A 19,678-nucleotide genomic window follows, 5' to 3' on the forward strand; every position below is an offset into this window, starting at 1 on the left:
CATTGGCTGATTAAATAACAATTACGAGTATTAAATATAATTTAATTATAAAAATAATTACATAGATAAAGACTAAACGATAAGATAAATTTATTAAACTTAATCAATCTATGACTAATTGTTGTAGCATAACACGAGAGAATTATGGACTAATTATGTTTAATAAACTTGTCTTACCATTTAGTGCTTATCTATGTAATTAGTTTTCCTATTAAATTATATGTAATATTTCTAACTAGTACTCAAGCATTTGATGTGACGGAACTAAAGATTAGTCCCTATGATCCAAACGGGCTCTTAAATATACAACCGACTTAAGGCGATGATCATAAGATCTATAACTATGTGAGCAAGAAATGGACCAGCCATGAAGTGATTAAATTGATGCTCCAGACTTTCACGTTAAGAAATGCTATTCTAGTTACACTAATCCGTTTAGTTAGAGGGTGTTTATTTTAAAGAATCAATTCATTCTAAATAAGCTGATGAATCATGAGTACATTTCATAAATTTGGTGAATGAACTTATTTATCATATTATTACTAATTATTAGTTTATAAAAATAAAATGGTAATTTATTTTATTTCATAAATCAAACAAAAAAATGAGTAAAAAGATGATCATTACTCAAACAAACACGCTATTAATTGATCACGATTCAACATAAATACCAAATCACATTCATGGACGGCCGTGGAGACGTGGATTTGCGTTGATCCATTCATGGAAGGATCCTCGTCTTCGCCACTGAATCCAAAGATGGTGTGCGAAGAAGGCGGCGGTAGAAAAGGAACGTAGAGCACAGAGCGCAAAGCTGAGACCGAGACAGCGAGACGTTGACAGGCACAGGCAGGATAGGAAGTGTCGCGAAACGCGACCGGCCTCGTCCTACCACCGGTCGATAGGGATCTCGGCCTCGTGCCCCACCGCCCTCTGTCTGCCCATCACCGGATCACCCCTCGTCCCCACCCAGCGCGTCACGGGCACGAGCTCGAGCCCTCGTACCCTCGCGTCCGCGCTCTCCCTCCCTCGCTCGCCGCGCTCCGATCGAACTCCCGTCCCCGCGTGGAGGAGAGCAGGGCCCCACGAGGGCCCTCTCGCGCGGCGACCCCGTGGCGTTCCTGCGCGGCTGCTTCTCGTTCGGGTCGGCGGGGCGGAGGCGGCCCAAGGCCTCGCCCTTGCCCTCCCCGCCGCGCCTGACCGCGGCTGCGGCGGCAGCGGACGACGGGGCCAAGATGAAGGGCCTCTTCAAGTCCAAGCCGCGGACGCCCGTGGACATCGTGCGGCAGACGCGCGAGTGCCTCGTCTACCTCGACCTCCACTCGGACTCCAGGAGCGGCGATGCCAAGCGCGAGGAGAAGGTGAGATCGGGTCTGCCCCTATGTCTAGGGATTTGGTGGCCTCGATTCCCCATTTGCCCGCTGGTTCGACCCTGATTGCGCGTGAATGTGGGCTGAACTTCACTTAACTTGTGGTGCATAACACTAATCTCGCGGTGGAAATAGTGCTGGCAGCCACAGTGCCGTAGTTTCCTTTATGTCATTTGTGATCAAATTGTAGCAAATATAGGGGGAATATCTCGTGGAACTCCTAGAAATATGTCTTCGGTGTTTCAGCAGAACTGATCTACATAGTTATGATAATACTTGGCACAAATATAAGCATCTCATAGGTTATCAGCCGTCAACTTGTCACCAAAAGTTCATAATTCATTGCAGAGTTACTAGTGGGTATGAACATCTGTAAGCAAACATATGTAATACATGGATACCCTGAACACCTAAATTCTGTCTAAGTTGCCACCAGCCAACCACCACCCTGCACGTTGTACGAACAGCTTCATGCTCATAATTATATGCTATATCTGAACCTTTGGATACATGTAGAGGCCTGTGGCCGTCTATTGGAAGAAGAAAAACAGATTGTAAATGACAATGTCTTATATCCTTTAGAATGAACTGTGCCTAAGGATGAGTTTATGCAGATGACAGAGCTAAGCAAAAATATCAGGGATATGAAGTCTATCCTTTACGGCAATGGTGAATCAGAGCCTGTAACTGAAGCATGTGTACAATTGACCCAAGAATTCTTCAGGGAGAACACTTTACGGCTATTAATCATACATCTTCCAAAACTAAATTTGGAGGTATGTAATTTGACCTGTTTTTGCATGTAGATTGACAGTACTACTGGAGTAGCTTTTATTACATACATAATACATACCCCTCTTGTTATCGTTTTTACACAAAAAAACTGATACATTCGTATGGATGTATCTCTACTTCTGATTGTTGCAGACTAGGAAAGATGCTACTCAAGTTGTTGCAAACTTGCAAAGACAGCAAGTATCCTCAAAGATAGTAGCGTCTGAGTACCTAGAGTCAAATAAAGATCTCTTGGACATTTTAATTTTAGGGTAAGACTACTGTCCAATAAAAAATAACTAACGACGGTTAGTTTTCTCTCCTTTTTTTATCGAAATAAATCATTGGAAACATTTATTATATTGCTTGTTTAACTCAGTTTTATCTTTGAGATTATTAGTGTTATCCATGTATTCACTGATCCATGTGTTCCTGACTCTTTGATTGACTAAATGAGGCCATTGAAACATAATTGTTGCATGCTCTTAGACTTCTTTGGTCTGATTTTGGTTGCATTTCATCCCCCAGATACTTTCTTGGTGCTTAAATCTCTGTATTTGAAGAATGTTTCCCCCCTTATACACTTCAATTTAACACTTTACGGTTATCGACTTATTGTCATTTGATGGATTATATTACTTTGTATGTTCATGCAGTGCTATAAAGTCGTCCCATTAATCACGATTAGTTGTCCTAGTTGGTATCCTGGATTAAACTAGGGGCTACGACTCGATTAAGGTGATCAGTTTCCTGGCCATCTGATTAGTTATCGACTAATCACGATTAGTTGGTCGACCAGCAACAGCATGGAATTGCTGGGCAGCTGCGAACATGGGCTGCATCTGGGATGGCTTATGCCACTTGGGCTCATGTTTTTCAGCCAATTTGCAACCCTACATGCACCCACCACCCTAGAGTTATCTGCATGCTTGATTTATATTCTAGAACATATAGTATATCCATAATATATTTGGTATATTAGCTTTCATATATATAGGACGACTATGACCGACCAGCGCTAACTAGCGCCCTGGTCCATAGGCAGAGCGGTGGCAGTGTGTTCCATGGACCACCCTAAAATCTAATCCAAGGTTAAACTGTAGTAGATACTATTTATATAAAATTACAAAGATTGTACATGGACCATCCTATAATTTGGTTTTAGATCTAAGATGAACCACCCTAACTATAAATCCTAACTACGCCACTGCCCTGGCTGACGACTAAGGCTATCTCTAGTAGTATCCCTATCCCACATCCTATCTCACTCCCTATTTCAAACTCCCTCTATAAACAGTGCAAAACAGTGTTTTGCACGGCCATATGCGCGCTCTGCTGAGCACAACTTAACTGCGACTAGTTGCCTGGTCGTTCCCATGGTGAGATGAAGACTGACTAGACAACGTGATAACATTGATCATGTATGTTAGTTAACACCTGAATTTATAAATATGTGCACATCATAGTTGTCAAGGTGTCGCCTAGGCGGTAAGGCGCCCCAGTAACTTAAGGGGTCCTGCTCGCCTTACTCCGGCACCTAAGGTGAGTGGGAGAGGCCATCGGTGTCTCTACCAGCGGCGCGGCGGCTGCTATAGCAGCGGCGCGATGGCTCCTCCATGGCGTGACGGTGGCTCCTCCAACATGGTGCGGCGACGACTCCTCCAGCAGCGGCGCGCGGCAGCTCCAGCACAGCGGCGGCGCCGGCACAAGAGAGAGGGAGCCTGCGTGGAGAGAGAGAAACACTAGCGGGGTGAGAGGGATCGGCGGCTGGGAGGATGGAGTCGTGCGGCTGTGGACTGAGGAGACAGATGGAAAGGCTTAGGAGAGAGGGAGAGGTAGTGGGCTTACCCTAGAACAGCGACGCCGGCACAGGAGAGAGGGAGCCTGCGGGGAGAGAGAGAGAAACGCTAGCGGGGAGCCGGGGAGACAGGGAGCGGCTGCTGGGAGGATGGAGTCGTGCAGCTGTGGACTGAGGAGACAGATGAAAAGGCTTAGGAGAGAGGGAGAGGTAATGGGCTTACCCTAGATTTAATGGGACTAGTTTTTTCTTTTCCTTTTCTTTTTCTCTTCTTTATTAATGTTTTTATCCTAAATGCTTTCTTATATATTAATATTTTTCTATTTTTAACTACATTTAAGGCGTCGCCTCTCCTTACGCCTTATCGCTTAAAGAGAACGTATCTAATGCACATGGAATTTTAGTGCACATGATGCACATATTAAATCATCATCACTCATTTTAGATCTAACGTCTGTAGTTGTTTGGTTTATTTGCTAAGGACACCCTCCGACGTGGTGGGCTGTAGTGGTGGAAAGTGTTATTTGTAAATTACAATGATCAACCAGAGACGTTATATCTGGGATAGATAGTGGTGATTTAATATGTGCACCATGTGCACAAAGTTTTTATGTGCACTGGATATGTCCTCTCGCTTAAAAGGTAAAAAGGGGGTCAGTCGCTTTACCGCATTTACAACTATGGTGTGCAGAGGTGAAAATCACCGTATAGCATTACAGCACAAAAATTATGTGTTTTTAGTTTTGTAACGTCTCATTAGCTTGTTCTGGAACTGGAATTAGCTGTGTAGTGTAATATGGGATTAGCTTTATTTATTTTACTCATTGTTTGATCTTCCCCTATATATTTCTTTGCCGTACAGGTATGAGAACATGGACATCGCTTTACATTATGGTGCTATGTTGAGGGAATGTATTCGCCACCAAAGCATTGCAAGGTGATACTACTGATTTTAAATTTTGGTAGTACGTTAATATTTATATATCACTTGATTGATCAAGATTCAAGCATCACGTCATTTGTATCATTAGCAAAGACGGTCATGCCCATAAAATGCTCATTCAAGAACCATCCATGGAAATCCCTATTTGTCAAATATACATTCTCGTTTACCATAATAGAACTCTATTTCTAAGTCTCTGAGCAGCAGAGAACATCAAAGTTGTTAATTAATAAAAGGAATGCATGTGGCAGAATGCCTGCTTTGCAGATGTCATTTTTTTGGTGGTGTCCTTTCATATAGCAGCTCCATGTTTTCTTAGTTGTTTTCCTATATCTGATAGATGTCTGATCGCACCCAATTCAACAAAGGGTGTGCATATTAGCAGTGTGGTTCTTTATCATACGGAATTTTTTTGTGTACGTCTAGAATCACTATGAATGATTTAGAGAAATTCATGATTTTATTTGTATTTGTCCACAGGATATTACAGGTTATCAAAACAAATGATAAATTAAATAAAGATTACTAAGCTAGACATCCATGATCCATAAGTGCAAAATTTTTGTTGGAGTTGGAAGCTCCTGTGGACTTTTGGTGCTATTTTCTTATAGAACTTGTTCATTGACAGGTATGTTTTAGAGTCTGAACACATGAAGAAGTTCTTTGACTATATACAGCTTCCAAATTTTGACATAGCTTCTGATGCTTCGGCTACCTTTAAGGCAAGTTGCTTCATTTTTTAACTCATAAGTACTTTTCATATATTGTGGTCTAGTCTGGTCATATTATGCTACTATAAGCAGGAACTGTTGACAAGGCATAAAGCAACCGTGGCTGAATTTCTCTCCAACAATTATGATTGGGTCAGCATTTTTACCTTGGGAACATTATTCAATCTTATTTCGTTTACAATGAATTTGTATTCTTCCTCGTATATATTCAAACTATATATGATCTTCGTGAAGTTGTAGTGCAACATTAAATTCTATGGTTGAATGTTTCAATCTCTACCTGGTTTTACTATTGTCTCTAGTTAGATCTAAACTGATGGAATTAGTTAGATCGTCAAATTGTTGGCGAGCTGAATTCATTGTATTGCCCTTGTGATGGGGCATTAATTAGGGGGCCAGGGGCCACATGATCAATTAGAGGGACTTGATCGGCTAGAGATAGGATTAAATTCGGGTCAATTTGAGATAGGATTGGATATGATTTGATTGAGCGTTCCTTAGGTCCTAGGAGTCCTCTATATATAAGCGAGGTGATGTACCAAGGAGAGAAGGCAAGGAAGAAAGAACAAACAATTTAATTCCCCCAAGTACTTCAGTCATCCTCCAAGTCGACTATGTCCGGCTATGTTCCTGGCAATGGTTACCCCCCCAATGATATAAGTATCATAACATCCCTCTTAGAGGATTAAACCCTAGTGGTGAACTACTGGAAGTTCTGTATTGATGGATCTTAGTTATGAACCACCAGAAATTAATGTAGACGGCCCTTTGGATAATGGAACAATTGGATCTATACCATTAAAAGATCCAAACTTTAGATATATACCATGGACCCTACATGTCATTAACTCATGTGGACCCACATGTAAGTGAGATAGTAATGGTATGGATCCAAAGTGGTGATCTTTTAATGGTATGGATCCAAATTTCCCTTGGATAATTGGCTTTCAGTCCCTAGTTTGGCTAGCATCATAGCCTATTCTAGTCTACTTGATATGTTGTAATTAGCACCATGATTTATTTGTGTGCAATTCTACTTTTCTAATCTTAACCCTCTTTCATTTTCATTCCTTAGTTCTTTGAAGAATTTAACTCTAGGTTGCTGTCATCAACCAACTACATAACAAAAAGGCAAGCTATCAAGGTACTGCTACCTTCGTATTATGATCCGTTTTGTTTCTGCTTTGTTTATATGTACTCCCTCCATTCTAAATTATAGCTTGTTTTGGCTTTTCTAGATACATGGAAAACACCTATGATCATTTGATTTCTTGTACCATAATTAGTTTTTTATGTATTATTAATTTATTATGAATAATTTCAAAATCTTATATGCTCCCTTCGTTCCACCATACTTGTCTATAGCCTCGGGAGAAAAGCGTATTATCCAATGAAGATATCAATGATCTGGTTATCATAGTATTTCCACTCCTTCACATGAACTCAATGCTCCGATAAAAGAGAGATGTCCCCATTATTTTATTTTACAGGCGGATGGATAGTTGTTTCACATTATTTCTTTTGCTTAATACCAACGCTTACTTTTTTCACACGGATCTGCTATGCACGGATGTTGTAGAACAGAGGGAGCAAAAAATTTTTTATCAAGATTCTCATGTAATGATCTTTTCGTTTCAGTTGTTGGGAGATATGCTGCTGGATAGATCAAATGCTGCAGTCATGATGCGCTATGTTAGCTCCAAAGACAACCTTATGATTTTGATGAATCTCTTAAGGGTCAGTGTACCTTATTTCGCTAGTGGCAATTTGACCTTACAATCTACCACCCTCTGTCCCAAATTATAGGTCCATTTGGCTTTCTAGATACATAGCTTTTGTTATGCACCTAGATAATGATATATCTAGTTACATAATAAAATAATGTGTATCTAGAAAAGCCAAAACAACCTAAAATTAGAATGAGGTAGTACATGTCATCCACGCTTGAAGCGTTCTACCCTTCAAGTAAGTCCTTGTACTATTTGCCGCCCCTCTCAACTTTTTAGTGTTTATTTTGCCAGGATTCGAGTAAAAATATTCAAATTGAAGCATTTCACGTGTTCAAGGTATGTTTAACAACCTTAACATCTTTTTTGTCAACAAAAGTTCGCTTAAACTCATTTTTTATTGTACATTATGCATCGCAGCTGTTTGCTGCGAATAAAAACAAACCGCCTGAGGTCGTGAACATACTGGTCACCAATAGAAGCAAGCTACTTCGGTTTTTTGCTGGATTCAAGATTGACAAAGGTATATACCTGCTTTAACTTCCGTTTGTGTGTTTGCTTGCTTATCTACTCACAGTACCTTAGGTGTGGAGTCGTGGTTCAGTTATATTTTCAGCCGCCTGAGCTGTTTTTAGTGTTGATCTAATTTAGTCACTGTAGTCGTTTACTATTTGGATTTAATCTGCCAGTATAACAGTTTGACATTAGCTAACCTTATCACTGTATTGTGAATCAGAGGATGAACAGTTTGAAGCAGACAAGGAGCAAGTCATAAAAGAAATATCGGCACTTTGAGTATGCTTGAGGTTGTAATTAGTTTTTGTGATGAATTTTCTTTTGCTAAGAAAGTGCATGTGAAATAATAAACTTCTGTGTAATATTCTGTTGGACCAAGAGGAACAATGTTACTCATTGACTCTAGTACTTGGATACTGCCAGCAAATGTGATAATTTTAATAGATTTTGTGGTTATCCATGCCCTTATTTTATGGGCGTGTTCCACTGATACAAAATATTGAAGGATTTAGAGACAAATACTGTATGAGACAAAGGCATAATATCTAATCTCGCCCAAACAAGGTGCATGACCTGATGCTCGCACTTGCCCCTGAGGGCGACGGGAGTATTAGAAGGGGGTGTTTGGGACGGTTTCGCTCATCGTTCCACCGATCGTTTTCCAAACACCTTATACTCTGGCACCTTGCTTCAAAAAAATGTGGAGCTGTCCAACTCTAATTAGGTGGAGCAACAGCAAAATAGGTGCTCCAGGAAATATACTTTTGTACGTCCTCATAGAGTTAAGGATAATTAGTCATCGTATCACTGGTTATAAAAAATGCTTCGTCCCTCTCTACCCCGTTCCTATTTATGTTCGCCTCGACGCCAAGTGATGATTCGACGCCAAAAAACGTGTCTCCTGACGTCTTTTATCCTAATCTCTGACATCTCTTTTCCTAATCTCTGACATCTCTTCTCCTGACGTTCTTGACATTCGCAGGAAAGCGGAGCTGACAGGACGGTCCCACGGTGCAGCGAGAGGGAGTGAGCGCACGGAGGGAGCCCCATCACGTTGATGAGACGGACCCGCAAGGAAGAGAGGGAAAGGGGGCGCGGACGAGGGCAACTGGTATCGACAGAGCGGCTCCACTGGGTAGAGAGAGGGAGGGAGCACGCGGCCTGGCTGGGCCGAGCTAGACCGGTTTGGGCTGAAATGGTTTTCTCTTTTTCCAGGAAATTTCTCATTGCTTTTCTTTTTATTTTCTCTAGGATTTTCAATTCAAATTTAAACCAAGTTTCAAATTCAAACAAATTCAAACATATGCAACAATTTAAAGAATGTTTAAGCTCAGCATGATGCAACATTTCATGACTCATAATGTTTTGACAAAAATAAATAATTAATCCCTTACTAATTAAGCTAAATCTACTCAAAAGGAAAAGATAGAGATACAAGAGTAACACATGAATTTGGTAGTTATTTAGAAAGAAATTTTATACCCAAATTCAGGGTGTTACACAAGCTTACTGTGCCTGGGAGCTAATCGGGTCATGCCCGTGCCGGTCTAGTGTGCTCGAGACGGTTCATGTACGACACTAGCCACTAGATTGTACCAGTATAGGCCTGGCACCGACCGTGCCATGTGGAGATGGCAACGGGGAATTACTCGTCGGGTTTTAGCTCCCTATACTCGTCCCTGCGATGAAAAAATTTCTCCGCGGAGATCTCCACAAACGCTTGCGGGGGACATTTCTTCTCCATCCCCGTTCCCCATGAGACAAATCCCCATCAGGGATTCCATCCCCGCTTAAATTATAATTAGATCGTACTTCATTTATTATTAATATAAAACATTGTCACTTATACACATTGTTACAAGTAAAAATCATTATGTGTACATTAAAATGAATGTATTTGTATAACGGTTGATCTCTTGACAAGATAATTATTTATTTTTATCATTAACTATTACGTGAAAACATCGTCACATGATAGTTTAACGGGTCTCCGCGGAGAACGGGGATGGTCATTCCCGTTCCCGTTTACCCGTTGGGGGAACTTTTTCCCCGTTTACATCCCCATATGGGAAGAAACTTTCTTATCTCACCCCCTAATAAAGGAATTTCACGCGGTGAATCGGGGATCGGGTCCCCGTTGCCATCTCTAGTGTCGTGCCTAGGCACTATAGGTCGTGTCATGCCCTAAACTGGCCCGGTAGTCCGACACTTTTGAGCATCTATAAGTTGGAGAGAGTGAGAGAGGCTAGGTCGTGGGAAGTCGAGCTAGGCTAAAAGCGCGCGCCGACACGTTGTAGGTCAGCGTTAATAGTGACGGTGTCGACCTAAGGGTCCATAGAAAGAGCGTATTTGTAAAAATGAAATTTAAAAAGGGTTAAATTGTGAAAAAGACGGGCAGGAACGCGAGCTGGGCAGAGCGTGCTTAACGGAAGCGCGAGCGTGACAGGGACGCTTCCGTGCCCCGCGCACGACACACCCCTGCTTTCCGCCCAACTCCCTGACTCCCTCCTGCAGTCCTGCGGCGACTAACACGCAAACGCAACGGCAAGCCAAACAAAAGCCGGGTCAGCAACGGACGCGCAAGATGATTTGCAAAACGGCCCACCAGCAGGGACGAAGCAGCCATGCCAGACCGTGGGCCACCACCACGTCCCCGACGCGGTTCGCCCGAGGGCCACCCGGAGAAAGCACCAGGAAACATCAAACAGCCGCCGTTCCGTTCCCTTGTTTTCTATAAAACCGCCTGACCCGACGGCTCCGTCCATCGTCCATCCGTATTCCCGTCACAACTCACAACCCGAGCCCCCCAAACCCGAAGCAGCAGGAGCTCCCCTGACCCTGCTCCGCCTCCGATCAAGGAAAAGGAAGATGAGCTACTACGGCCAGCAGCCCCCCGTCGGCGTCCCGCCGCAGCAAGGTGCGACACCGTCTCTTCCCGCCCTCGATCCATCTGCTTTATTATCTCCGTCCGAACCTTTGTGTTCCTTCGCTCGCTTTCCGTGGTAGGGATATTTAATAAGGCTAATTATCTTATTATATTTGGGTTGTGGATCTTGATTTCTCCAGGCTACCCGGGGAAGGACGGCTACCCGCCAGCGGGGTACCCGCCGGCCGGCTACCCCCCGCCGGCGCAGGGCTACCCACCGCAGGGCTACCCGCAGCAGGGCTACCCGCCGCAGTACGCGCAGCCGCCTCCACAGCAGCAGCAGAGCAGCGGGCCTTCCTTCATGGAAGGATGGTATGTTCTTCATCCTCCCCGTTCCCTCCACTCATGTGCCGCTCTTCGAAATTTCCTCGCCGTATTAGATCAAAAGTAGTCGGGGCTAACCGGCCAGATCCGTCCGGCGCCGGCGGCCGCCGTGCTGGTGCGCGCCTTGGCCGCTGTAGCGTGGGTGGGGTCTTGACTCGACGCGTGAACCACCCTTGGAAAAGGGAGCCGCCGCCCACGTGGGTCGCCTGGCTTTGCCGTGGCGACGTGTCGGTTGCTACACGCAAGGTAATGAGGTATCCTAGGCCGTCCGATCTGAGACTGGCGGTGCTGATTGCGAGCTCCCGCGGTCACATTTTTCTGCTGCCGTTTTGCATGCGTTCGGTTCGGTGGAGATAGCTATCCAACGGCTGGGTTGCTGCCAGTTGCCCAGTTCCTTTGTTTTTTTGGGTAGGTTTGGTTGAATGGATGATAATACTTCTGTTGACGCGCTAATACCAGTGAGATAGATGACGCCGTAGCACCCACTTTAGATTTAACATATGACCACAATTGGAGATCGGAATATTATTGCAATTGATGGCTAGGCGTTTGGAAGAAGCGTGTTAAAGCTCATCATCATAGTGATCTTTAGTTGTGCACTTTGACAACGCATATTCTGGAACGGGAATATATGCTCTTCTTTACTTTATGTAAAATGGCTGACTGTATTCTTGCTTGAACAGCTTGGCTGCCCTCTGCTGCTGCTGCCTCCTGGACGCCTGCTTCTGACGGAACCATCCGTGCCGGGTCCAACACGGCTGCAAGTGAAGCAACCAGCTTACGGAAGAGCTGGAACTGGGCCGTGCTATTCTAGCTTTGTCCTGCGTTATCGCCCTCTTTTCTTTTTTTTTTCTCTCTCTCTCTCTCTGTTATGAGACTACTGGTACTCTGTCGATGTCGATTGGATTAGACTAGGGCTGGTGTGTATTCTGTGGATGCTCCGTGTTTCTGGTGGGATTCAAGTTCAACCCTGGGATTATTGTATTTCTTCTACCTGTCGCATGGATGCGTTTCTTTGCTGTTACTCTGTTGCCGAGCACGTTTCGCTTGCGTACATGATTCGTAGCGCTCCGTAGGATGTTCGACTGTAGCGCAATTTATTCGGATCGACTTATTTGACCTGGCATTTTGGACGAAGTCTTGTTTAGAAAAAAAAAAATCCCAGCTTCTCTCTAGAAGCTCGAGGCAACCTGGTTAGCTTTTTGCGTGTTTGACTTGCTGGTCAGCGTCCGTTCTTGCGTGAGGGCGTGAGGCATCCAGCTTTGTGATGGACACGTTCAGTATAACAGCGAGTCATTATTAACAACGTCCTGTTGTCGAAAGACCAGTGTCAGTATGGTGGTAGGGGCCTTTGCCAACTCATGAGTTTGGCCACAGTGTTTTGCGGCGAATTTTGAAAGGCTGCAAATGAACTTAAATTTTTTTTGGATATCAGTTCTTTCTTTAAAAAAACGTGAGAAGATTAGGATAAACCACGTCACTATGTTGGTAGACGCTTTACAATCACCCAACTGCAAACGGCACGTCTTTAATTAATCACCTCTTTTTCATCGTCTTTCTTTGTCATGGTCGATATCGACTTTCGCATTTGTGTCGCTAAAAGTTAGTGGGCGAAACTCTGTAACACGGACGTTCTTCGGTGTCTGCTGTGGACCCTCTGATATTACTTCGAGTCTCGAGTTTTTACATTCAAGACCCTGCAAGTCTGCTGCACCTTCACGCCTCCATGGCTCCGTCGAAAGAAACTTAACCAGTTCAGTTGCGCTATCAAGTACTAACTCAGACAATCCACACAAGTAATCTGACCAATTGATTCTTTCAGTCGGTCGCCTTGTATAATTCCTGCCTCCGGACGTGGATGAGGCCCCGGTGTCCGGTGCACAACAGCGCGACGCCGACGCATCCACCCAAAAAAATAAGGAGTAACTAAACTAAACTCCTACAGTATATTGTATACATTTTATATTATAGAAATCTCTAGTAGAGGTCTATAGGATCAGAAGCGATAGGGGGCTCGAGCCCTGCCTGCGGGCCTGCCCCCACCGCTGGACGCACCCATAGCATTCAACTTGAAAACACTATGATCTGTATCGGAGACTTATTGCATGTACAGTCAATCTCACGCTCCGGACCTCCATTCACCCAACAGGTATAGTTGTATATTTAGCTCGAGCCCGCTGGTCCGACACGAGCCCTATGCTTTTTGTCTAGCCCAAACATGGTCTGGCCCGGTAGCTAGTGGGAGCTGGCAGACCCAATAGGGGACAGCCGGGGCAAGTGCACCCCCTACACGTCCATGAACCTAGGTACCTGAGAGCACCTAGAGAGGGTGAATAGGTGATCCTGTAAAAATCAAATATTTGTAGCCACAAAACTTGGTTAAGTGTTAGCTCAATAGAATCAAGTGGCTAAGGACCAAGCTCTTATGAAACACAATGGTCACGAAGAAAACAAGCACAAGAGACACGGTGATTTATCCCGTGGTTCGGCCAAGTATAATACTTGCCTACTCCACGTTGTGGCGTCCCACTGGACGAGGGTCGCACTCAATCCCTTTCAAGTGATCCAATGATCAACTTGAATACCACAGTGTTTTCCTTTCTTTTACTATCTCCCGTTCGCGAGGAATCTCCACAACTTGGAGCCTCTCGCCCTTACAATTGATGATCACAAAGAAGCACGGAAGTAAGGGAGGGGAGAGCAACACACACAAGACTCAAAGCACGAGCACAAACACGCACACAAGCCACAACTTGAGCTCACAATACAATGCGAGGAGTTCTCTACTCAATTAGAGCTCAAGTCACTATCACAAAGAATCGAATACGTGAGAATGGAGTCTTGGTGCTTAGAGATGATCAAAGAATGCTTGTGTGACTCCTCCATGCGCCTAGGGGTCCCTTTTATAGCCCCAAGGCAGCTAGGAGCCGTTGGAGGCAATTTGGGAAGGCAATTCTTGCCTTCTGTCGGGTGGCGCACCGGACAGTCCGGTGCACCACCGGACAGGCACTGTTCATGGTCCGGTGCAGATCGCCTTCCTGAAATGGCACAACCGACCGTTGCAGAATTGTAGCCGTTGGCGCACCGAACACTGTCCGGTGCCTCCTGCCGACCGTTGAAGCGGGCCACGCGTCGTCCGCGGATTTGGCGGCCGACCGTTGCGCTGGCGGCCATTGGCTCACCGGACAGTCCGGTGCACCACCGGATAGTCCGGTGAATTATAGCCGTACGCCGCCGATGAATTCCCGAGAGTGGCCAGTTCGCCAGAAGCCAGCCTGGCGCACCGGACACTGTCCGGTGTACCACCGGACAGTCCGATGTGCCAGACTGCGCTGAGTCTTGGCTGCTCGAGCCAAGTCTTTTCCTTTTTCTTTTTTCTCTGATTCTAGCACTTAGACAAATATATTAGTACACAAAACCAATGTACTAAGTCTAGAATCATACCTTCTTGTTGATTTGCACTTCATCCATCATTTGACACATAATTACTCACTCAATATATGTTGGGCACTTAATCACCAAAACTATACTAGAGATGGCCCAAGGACACATTTCCCTTTCAATCTCCCCCTTTTGGTGATTTATGCCAACACATCAAAAAGCAACAAATAGAAGTGCAACATCAATGCAATTGAGAACAAAAATTGTCTTTTACAAGATTTGACATATTTGGATCGTTCTTTGCCACCACTTGGTTTGTTTTTGCAAATCAAATTCATTTTCCTATCTCTAAGTCAAACTCACTTGTTTGGGCATAAAGAGAGATAATCCAAGAGAGAAAATGATCAAGATCCAAAAACTCCCCCTTTTTCCCATAATCATAATTTCTCCCCATAAGAGACCAAGTTTTGACAATAAGAGTATTTTGACAAATCAAAAGTTCTAACTCTACTATTTTCAAAGTTCTCAAGTGGTAGCTGATCCATTTGCTTTGGCCTTAATTTCTCCCCCTTTGGCATTAAGCACCAAAACGGGATCATTATTGGCCCTTAAACCCCATTGCCTCACCAAAATCGTCAATTAAGAGTAAAAAAAGGCAATAAGAGCATGGAGATGAACTTGGAGTAAATTACCCTCTCATCGGAGTGCGGTGGAAGTCTCGCATGGTCCAAGTTCACCTTTCCCTTTCAATCACCTTTGAGACTAAATTAAGTAAACTCAAGCACACGGTTAGTCTCAAAGGGTCAAGTTGTAGCATTTCTCCCCCTATATATGTGCATCATTCACACATGGACTTGTGAGGTCCGGGGATCCCTTGCACAACTTGAGCACCATAAATAAGCAATAATATGCATAAAGGAACATGATCAAGGACATAAAACACATGTATGCTATAGATCAATCCAAGTTACGCGAATCTAAGACATTTAGCTCACTACGCAGCCTGCAAAAGGTCTTCTCATCTAAAGGTCTGGTAAAGATATCGGCTAGCTGGTTCTCGGTGCTAACATAAAACACTTCGATATCTCCCTTTTGCTGGTGGTCTCTCAAAAAGTGATGCCGGATGTCTATGTGCTTTCTGCGGCTGTGTTCAACAGGATTGTCCGCCATGCGGATTGCACTCTCATTGTCACATAGGAGTGGGACTTTGCTCAAATTGTAGCCAAAGTCTTGGAGGGTTTGCCTCATCCAAAGTAGTTGCGCGTAACACTGTCCTGCGGCAACATACTCGGCCTCAGCGGTGGATAGGGCAACGGAAGTTTGTTTCTTTGAACTTCATGACACCAGGGACCTTCCTAGGAATTGGCACGTCCCTGATGTACTCTTCCTATCAGCCTTGCATCCGGCATAATCGGAGTCTGAATATCCAATCAAGTCAAAGGTAGACCCCTTTGGATACCAGATCCCGAAGCAGGGCGTAGCAACTAAATATCTAAGAATCCGCTTAACGGCCACAAGGTGACATTCCCTTGGGTCGGATTGATATCTAGCACACATGCAAACGCTAAGCATAATATCCGATCTACTAGCACATAAGTAAAGCAAGGAACCTATCATAGACCGATATGCCTTTTGATCAACGGACTTACCTCCTTTGTTGAGGTCGACATGTCCGTCGGTTCCCATTGGAGTCTTTGCGGGCTTGGCGTCCTTCATCCCAAACCGCTTGAGCAAGTCTTGCGTGTACTTCGTTTGAGAGATGAAGGTGCCGTCCTTGAGTTGCTTCACTTGGAACCCAAGGAAGTAGTTTAACTCGCCCATCATAGACATCTTGAATTTCTGTGTCATCACCCTGCTAAACTCTTCACAAGACTTTTGGTTAGTAGAACCAAATATTATGTCATCGACATAAATTTGGCACACAAATAGGTCACCATCACAAGTCTTAGTGAAAAGAGTTGGATCGGCTTTCCCAACCTTGAAAGCATTAGCAATTAGAAAATCTCTAAGGCATTCATACCATGCTCTTAGGGCTTGCTTAAGTCCATAGAGCGCCTTAGAGAGCTTACACACATGGTTGGGGTACCGTTCATCCTCAAAACCAGGGGGTTGCTCCACGTACACCTCCTCCTTGATTGGCCCATTGAGGAAAGCGCTCTTCACATCCATTTGGAACAACCTGAAAGAGTGGTGAGCGGCATAGGCTAATAGAATGCGAATAGACTCTAGCCTAGCCACAGGAGCAAAAGTCTCCTCGAAATCTAAACCTGCGACTTGGGCATAACCTTTTGCCACAAGTCGAGCCTTGTTTCGTGTCACCACCCCGTGCTCGTCTTGCTTGTTGCGGAACACCCACTTGGTTCCCACAACGTTTTGCTCGGGACGTGGCACTAGTGTCCAAACTTCATTTCGCTTGAAGTTGTTGAGCTCTTCCTGCATGGCCAACACCCAGTCCGGATCTAGCAAGGTCTCTTCTACCCTGAAAGGCTCAATAGAAGAGACAAACGAGTAATGCTCACAAAAATTAGCTAGACGTGAGCGAGTAGTTACTCCCTTGCTTATATCACCCAAAATCTGGTCGACAGGATGATTCCTTTGAATCGTCGCTTGAACTTGAGTTGGAGGAGCCCGTGGTGCTTCTTCCTCCACAACTTGGTCTTCTTGTGCTTGAAAGTCACCTAGAGGGGGGGGGTGGATAGGCGAAACCTGAAAATTAAAACTTTATCCCCCAACTAGATCCCTTGATTAGTGGTTAGAACAAGATATACAATTGTTGGAGTATAAAAACTAAGTTCTTGCTAGTAAAGAGTATAGCTTTCAAATAATGCGGAAGTGATTAATTAATACAACTAATAAGTCTATGATAATAAAGCAAGAAGGCTTAGATGAGAAGAGTAACGACTTAAGTTCTTTCTTGCGAAGTGTTGCTTCACTAAATGAGAATTTATCTTAAAGCAACACCAAATGGGTTAGCAAAGAATAGTGCAAGAAAAACTTAGAGTGAAGGAAAAACAAGCAAATCACAAGCAATAAACACAATGGACACGGGTGATTTGTTTTACCAAGGTTCGGCCCTCGAAGGCCTAGTCCCCGTTGAGGAGTCCACTAAGGACGGGTCTTTTTCAACCCTTTCCCTCTCTCCATCGATCACTCAAGACCGGCGAGCTCTTCTTCTTCTCAAGGATCACTCTCGATCCCGCAAGGACCACCACACTCTTTGGTGTCTCTTGCTAGCTTTTACAAGCCTCCAAAACTTTGGAGGAAGTTCAATGGGAGTCAAAACTCCACGCGCAAATGAACACAAAGATGTAGCACACACTATCTCTCAATGAATCTCACAAGGCACTAGTGCTCAACTCAAATGAGTAGCTCTCTATTGCTTGCTCTCTCTTTTGTGGCACTTGTGTTGGTTGTAGTGGTCTAAATCTTGTGTATAGGATGTATCAATGAATATATATGGTTGGGAGGGCTTGAGAATGTCAACTAGATGACTTGGAATGTTGCTTGGGCTCCCACCCTCTTGAAGTGGCCGGTTGGGGTGGTATTTATAGTCACCAACCAAATTGTAGCCGTTGGAGAAGTCTGCTGGCGATGGGCGCACCGGACAGTCCGGTGCGCCACCGGACAGTGTCCGGTGAGCCGCCACGTCAGCTTCCCATTAGGGCTTGGAGCTGGTCGACCGTTGGAGGCTTTGTCCTCATGTGGCACCGGACAGTCCGGTGCGACACCGGACAGTCCGGTGCCCCTCTGACCGTCTGCTCTAACATCTGATTTGCACTGTTCACTTTGCAGAGTCGACCGTTGCGCGCAGTTAGCCGTTGCTCCGCTGGTGCACCGGACAGTCCGTTGGCACACCGGACAGTCCGGTGAATTATAGCGGAGGTGCGCCTGGAAAACCCGAAGGTGAAGAGTTTGAAGTCGATCTTCCCTGGTGCACCGGACACTGTCCGGTGCGCCAGACCAGGGAGCATTTCGATTTCCTTTGCTCCTTTCTTCTTGAACCCTTTCTTGGTCTTTTTATTGACTTATTGTGAACCATTGGCACCTGTAGAACTTATAGACTAGAGCAAACTAGTTAGTCCAATTATTTGTGTTGGGCAATTCAACCACCAAAATCAATTAGGAAAGAGGTGGAAGCCTAATTCCCTTTCAATCTCCCCCTTTTTGGTGATTGATGCCAACACAAACCAAAGCAAGTAGAGAAGTGCATAATTGAACTAGTTTGCATAATTGTAAGTGCAAAGGTTACTTAGAATTGAGCCAATATGCATTTCATAAGATAGGCATAGATGCTTTCTTCAAATACAACATTTTGGACCACGATTGCACCAAATGTTTTGTTTTTGCAAATACTTATGTAAATTCTTCTCAAGGTTCTTTTGCAAATAGTCAAAGGTAAATGAGAAGATTTTTTGAAGCATTTTCAAGATTTGAAATTTTCTCCCCCTATTTCAAATGCTTTTTCCTTTGACTAAACAAAACTCCCCTTCAATAAAATTCTCCTCTTAGTGTTCAAGAGGGTTTTAAGATATCAATTTTTGAAGGTGCTACTTTCTCCCCTTTTTGAACACAATAAGATACAAGATACCAATTTGAAAATCATGAGTTTTAAAATCAGGTGGTGGTGCGGTCCGTGGTGCGGTCCTTTTGCTTTAGGCTAATACTTTCTCCCCCTTTGCCATGAATCGCCAAAAACGGATACTTAGAGTGAAATATAAGCCCTTTGAAGTGTTCTCCCCCTTTGGCAAATAATATATGAGTGAAAGATTATACCAATGTGGAGAGACAGAGTGGAGTGATGGTGAAGGGTAGATAATACCGATAGAGTTGAGTGGAAGCCTTGTCTTCGCCGAAGACTCCATTTCCCTTTCAATCTACGACTTAGTATAGAAATATACTTGGAAACATATTAGTCGTAGTCATGGTACGAGAATAATAGGATATATGTGTTTGTACCAAAATGAAAGAGATATGATCAAGAGATATATCAATTAAGCATGATCATAGTTTTATATAACATAGATTGCTCCCCCTAAATATGTGCATGGAGAGGAACACATATTTTGGCCTTAAGTGCCAATTGCACATAATTAGATTAATGAGAACATATCTATATTATAGAGAATGTGAAGTGCATTTGTGTCATAGAATAAGTGTGATGCTCATGACAGTTTATGCACTTATGAAA

General features: G+C 44.1%; 2 protein-coding genes across 2 annotated transcripts; both read left to right on the forward strand.

Moving 5' to 3' along the window:
• The first annotated feature begins 904 nt into the window (after positions 1-904).
• Positions 905-8,254, forward strand: LOC100382399 (Putative MO25-like protein). The gene is made up of 11 exons (NM_001175144.1): positions 905-1,361; positions 1,985-2,146; positions 2,298-2,416; positions 4,805-4,879; positions 5,514-5,607; positions 5,689-5,748; positions 6,692-6,760; positions 7,255-7,353; positions 7,638-7,682; positions 7,764-7,866; positions 8,080-8,254. The coding sequence occupies exons 1-11, from the start codon at positions 1,236-1,238 to the stop codon at positions 8,136-8,138; spliced, it is 1,011 nt and encodes a 336-aa protein (NP_001168615.1). The 5' UTR covers positions 905-1,235; the 3' UTR covers positions 8,139-8,254.
• A 2,311-nt stretch (positions 8,255-10,565) lies between these two features.
• On the forward strand, positions 10,566-12,102 carry LOC100280995 (uncharacterized). The gene is made up of 3 exons (NM_001367155.1): positions 10,566-10,776; positions 10,926-11,097; positions 11,793-12,102. The coding sequence occupies exons 1-3, from the start codon at positions 10,728-10,730 to the stop codon at positions 11,836-11,838; spliced, it is 267 nt and encodes an 88-aa protein (NP_001354084.1). The 5' UTR covers positions 10,566-10,727; the 3' UTR covers positions 11,839-12,102.
• The last annotated feature ends 7,576 nt before the right edge of the window (positions 12,103-19,678 follow it).

Source organism: Zea mays, chromosome 7 (genome assembly GCF_902167145.1).
Source record: "Zea mays cultivar B73 chromosome 7, Zm-B73-REFERENCE-NAM-5.0, whole genome shotgun sequence".
Lineage (NCBI taxonomy): Eukaryota > Viridiplantae > Streptophyta > Magnoliopsida > Poales > Poaceae > Zea > Zea mays.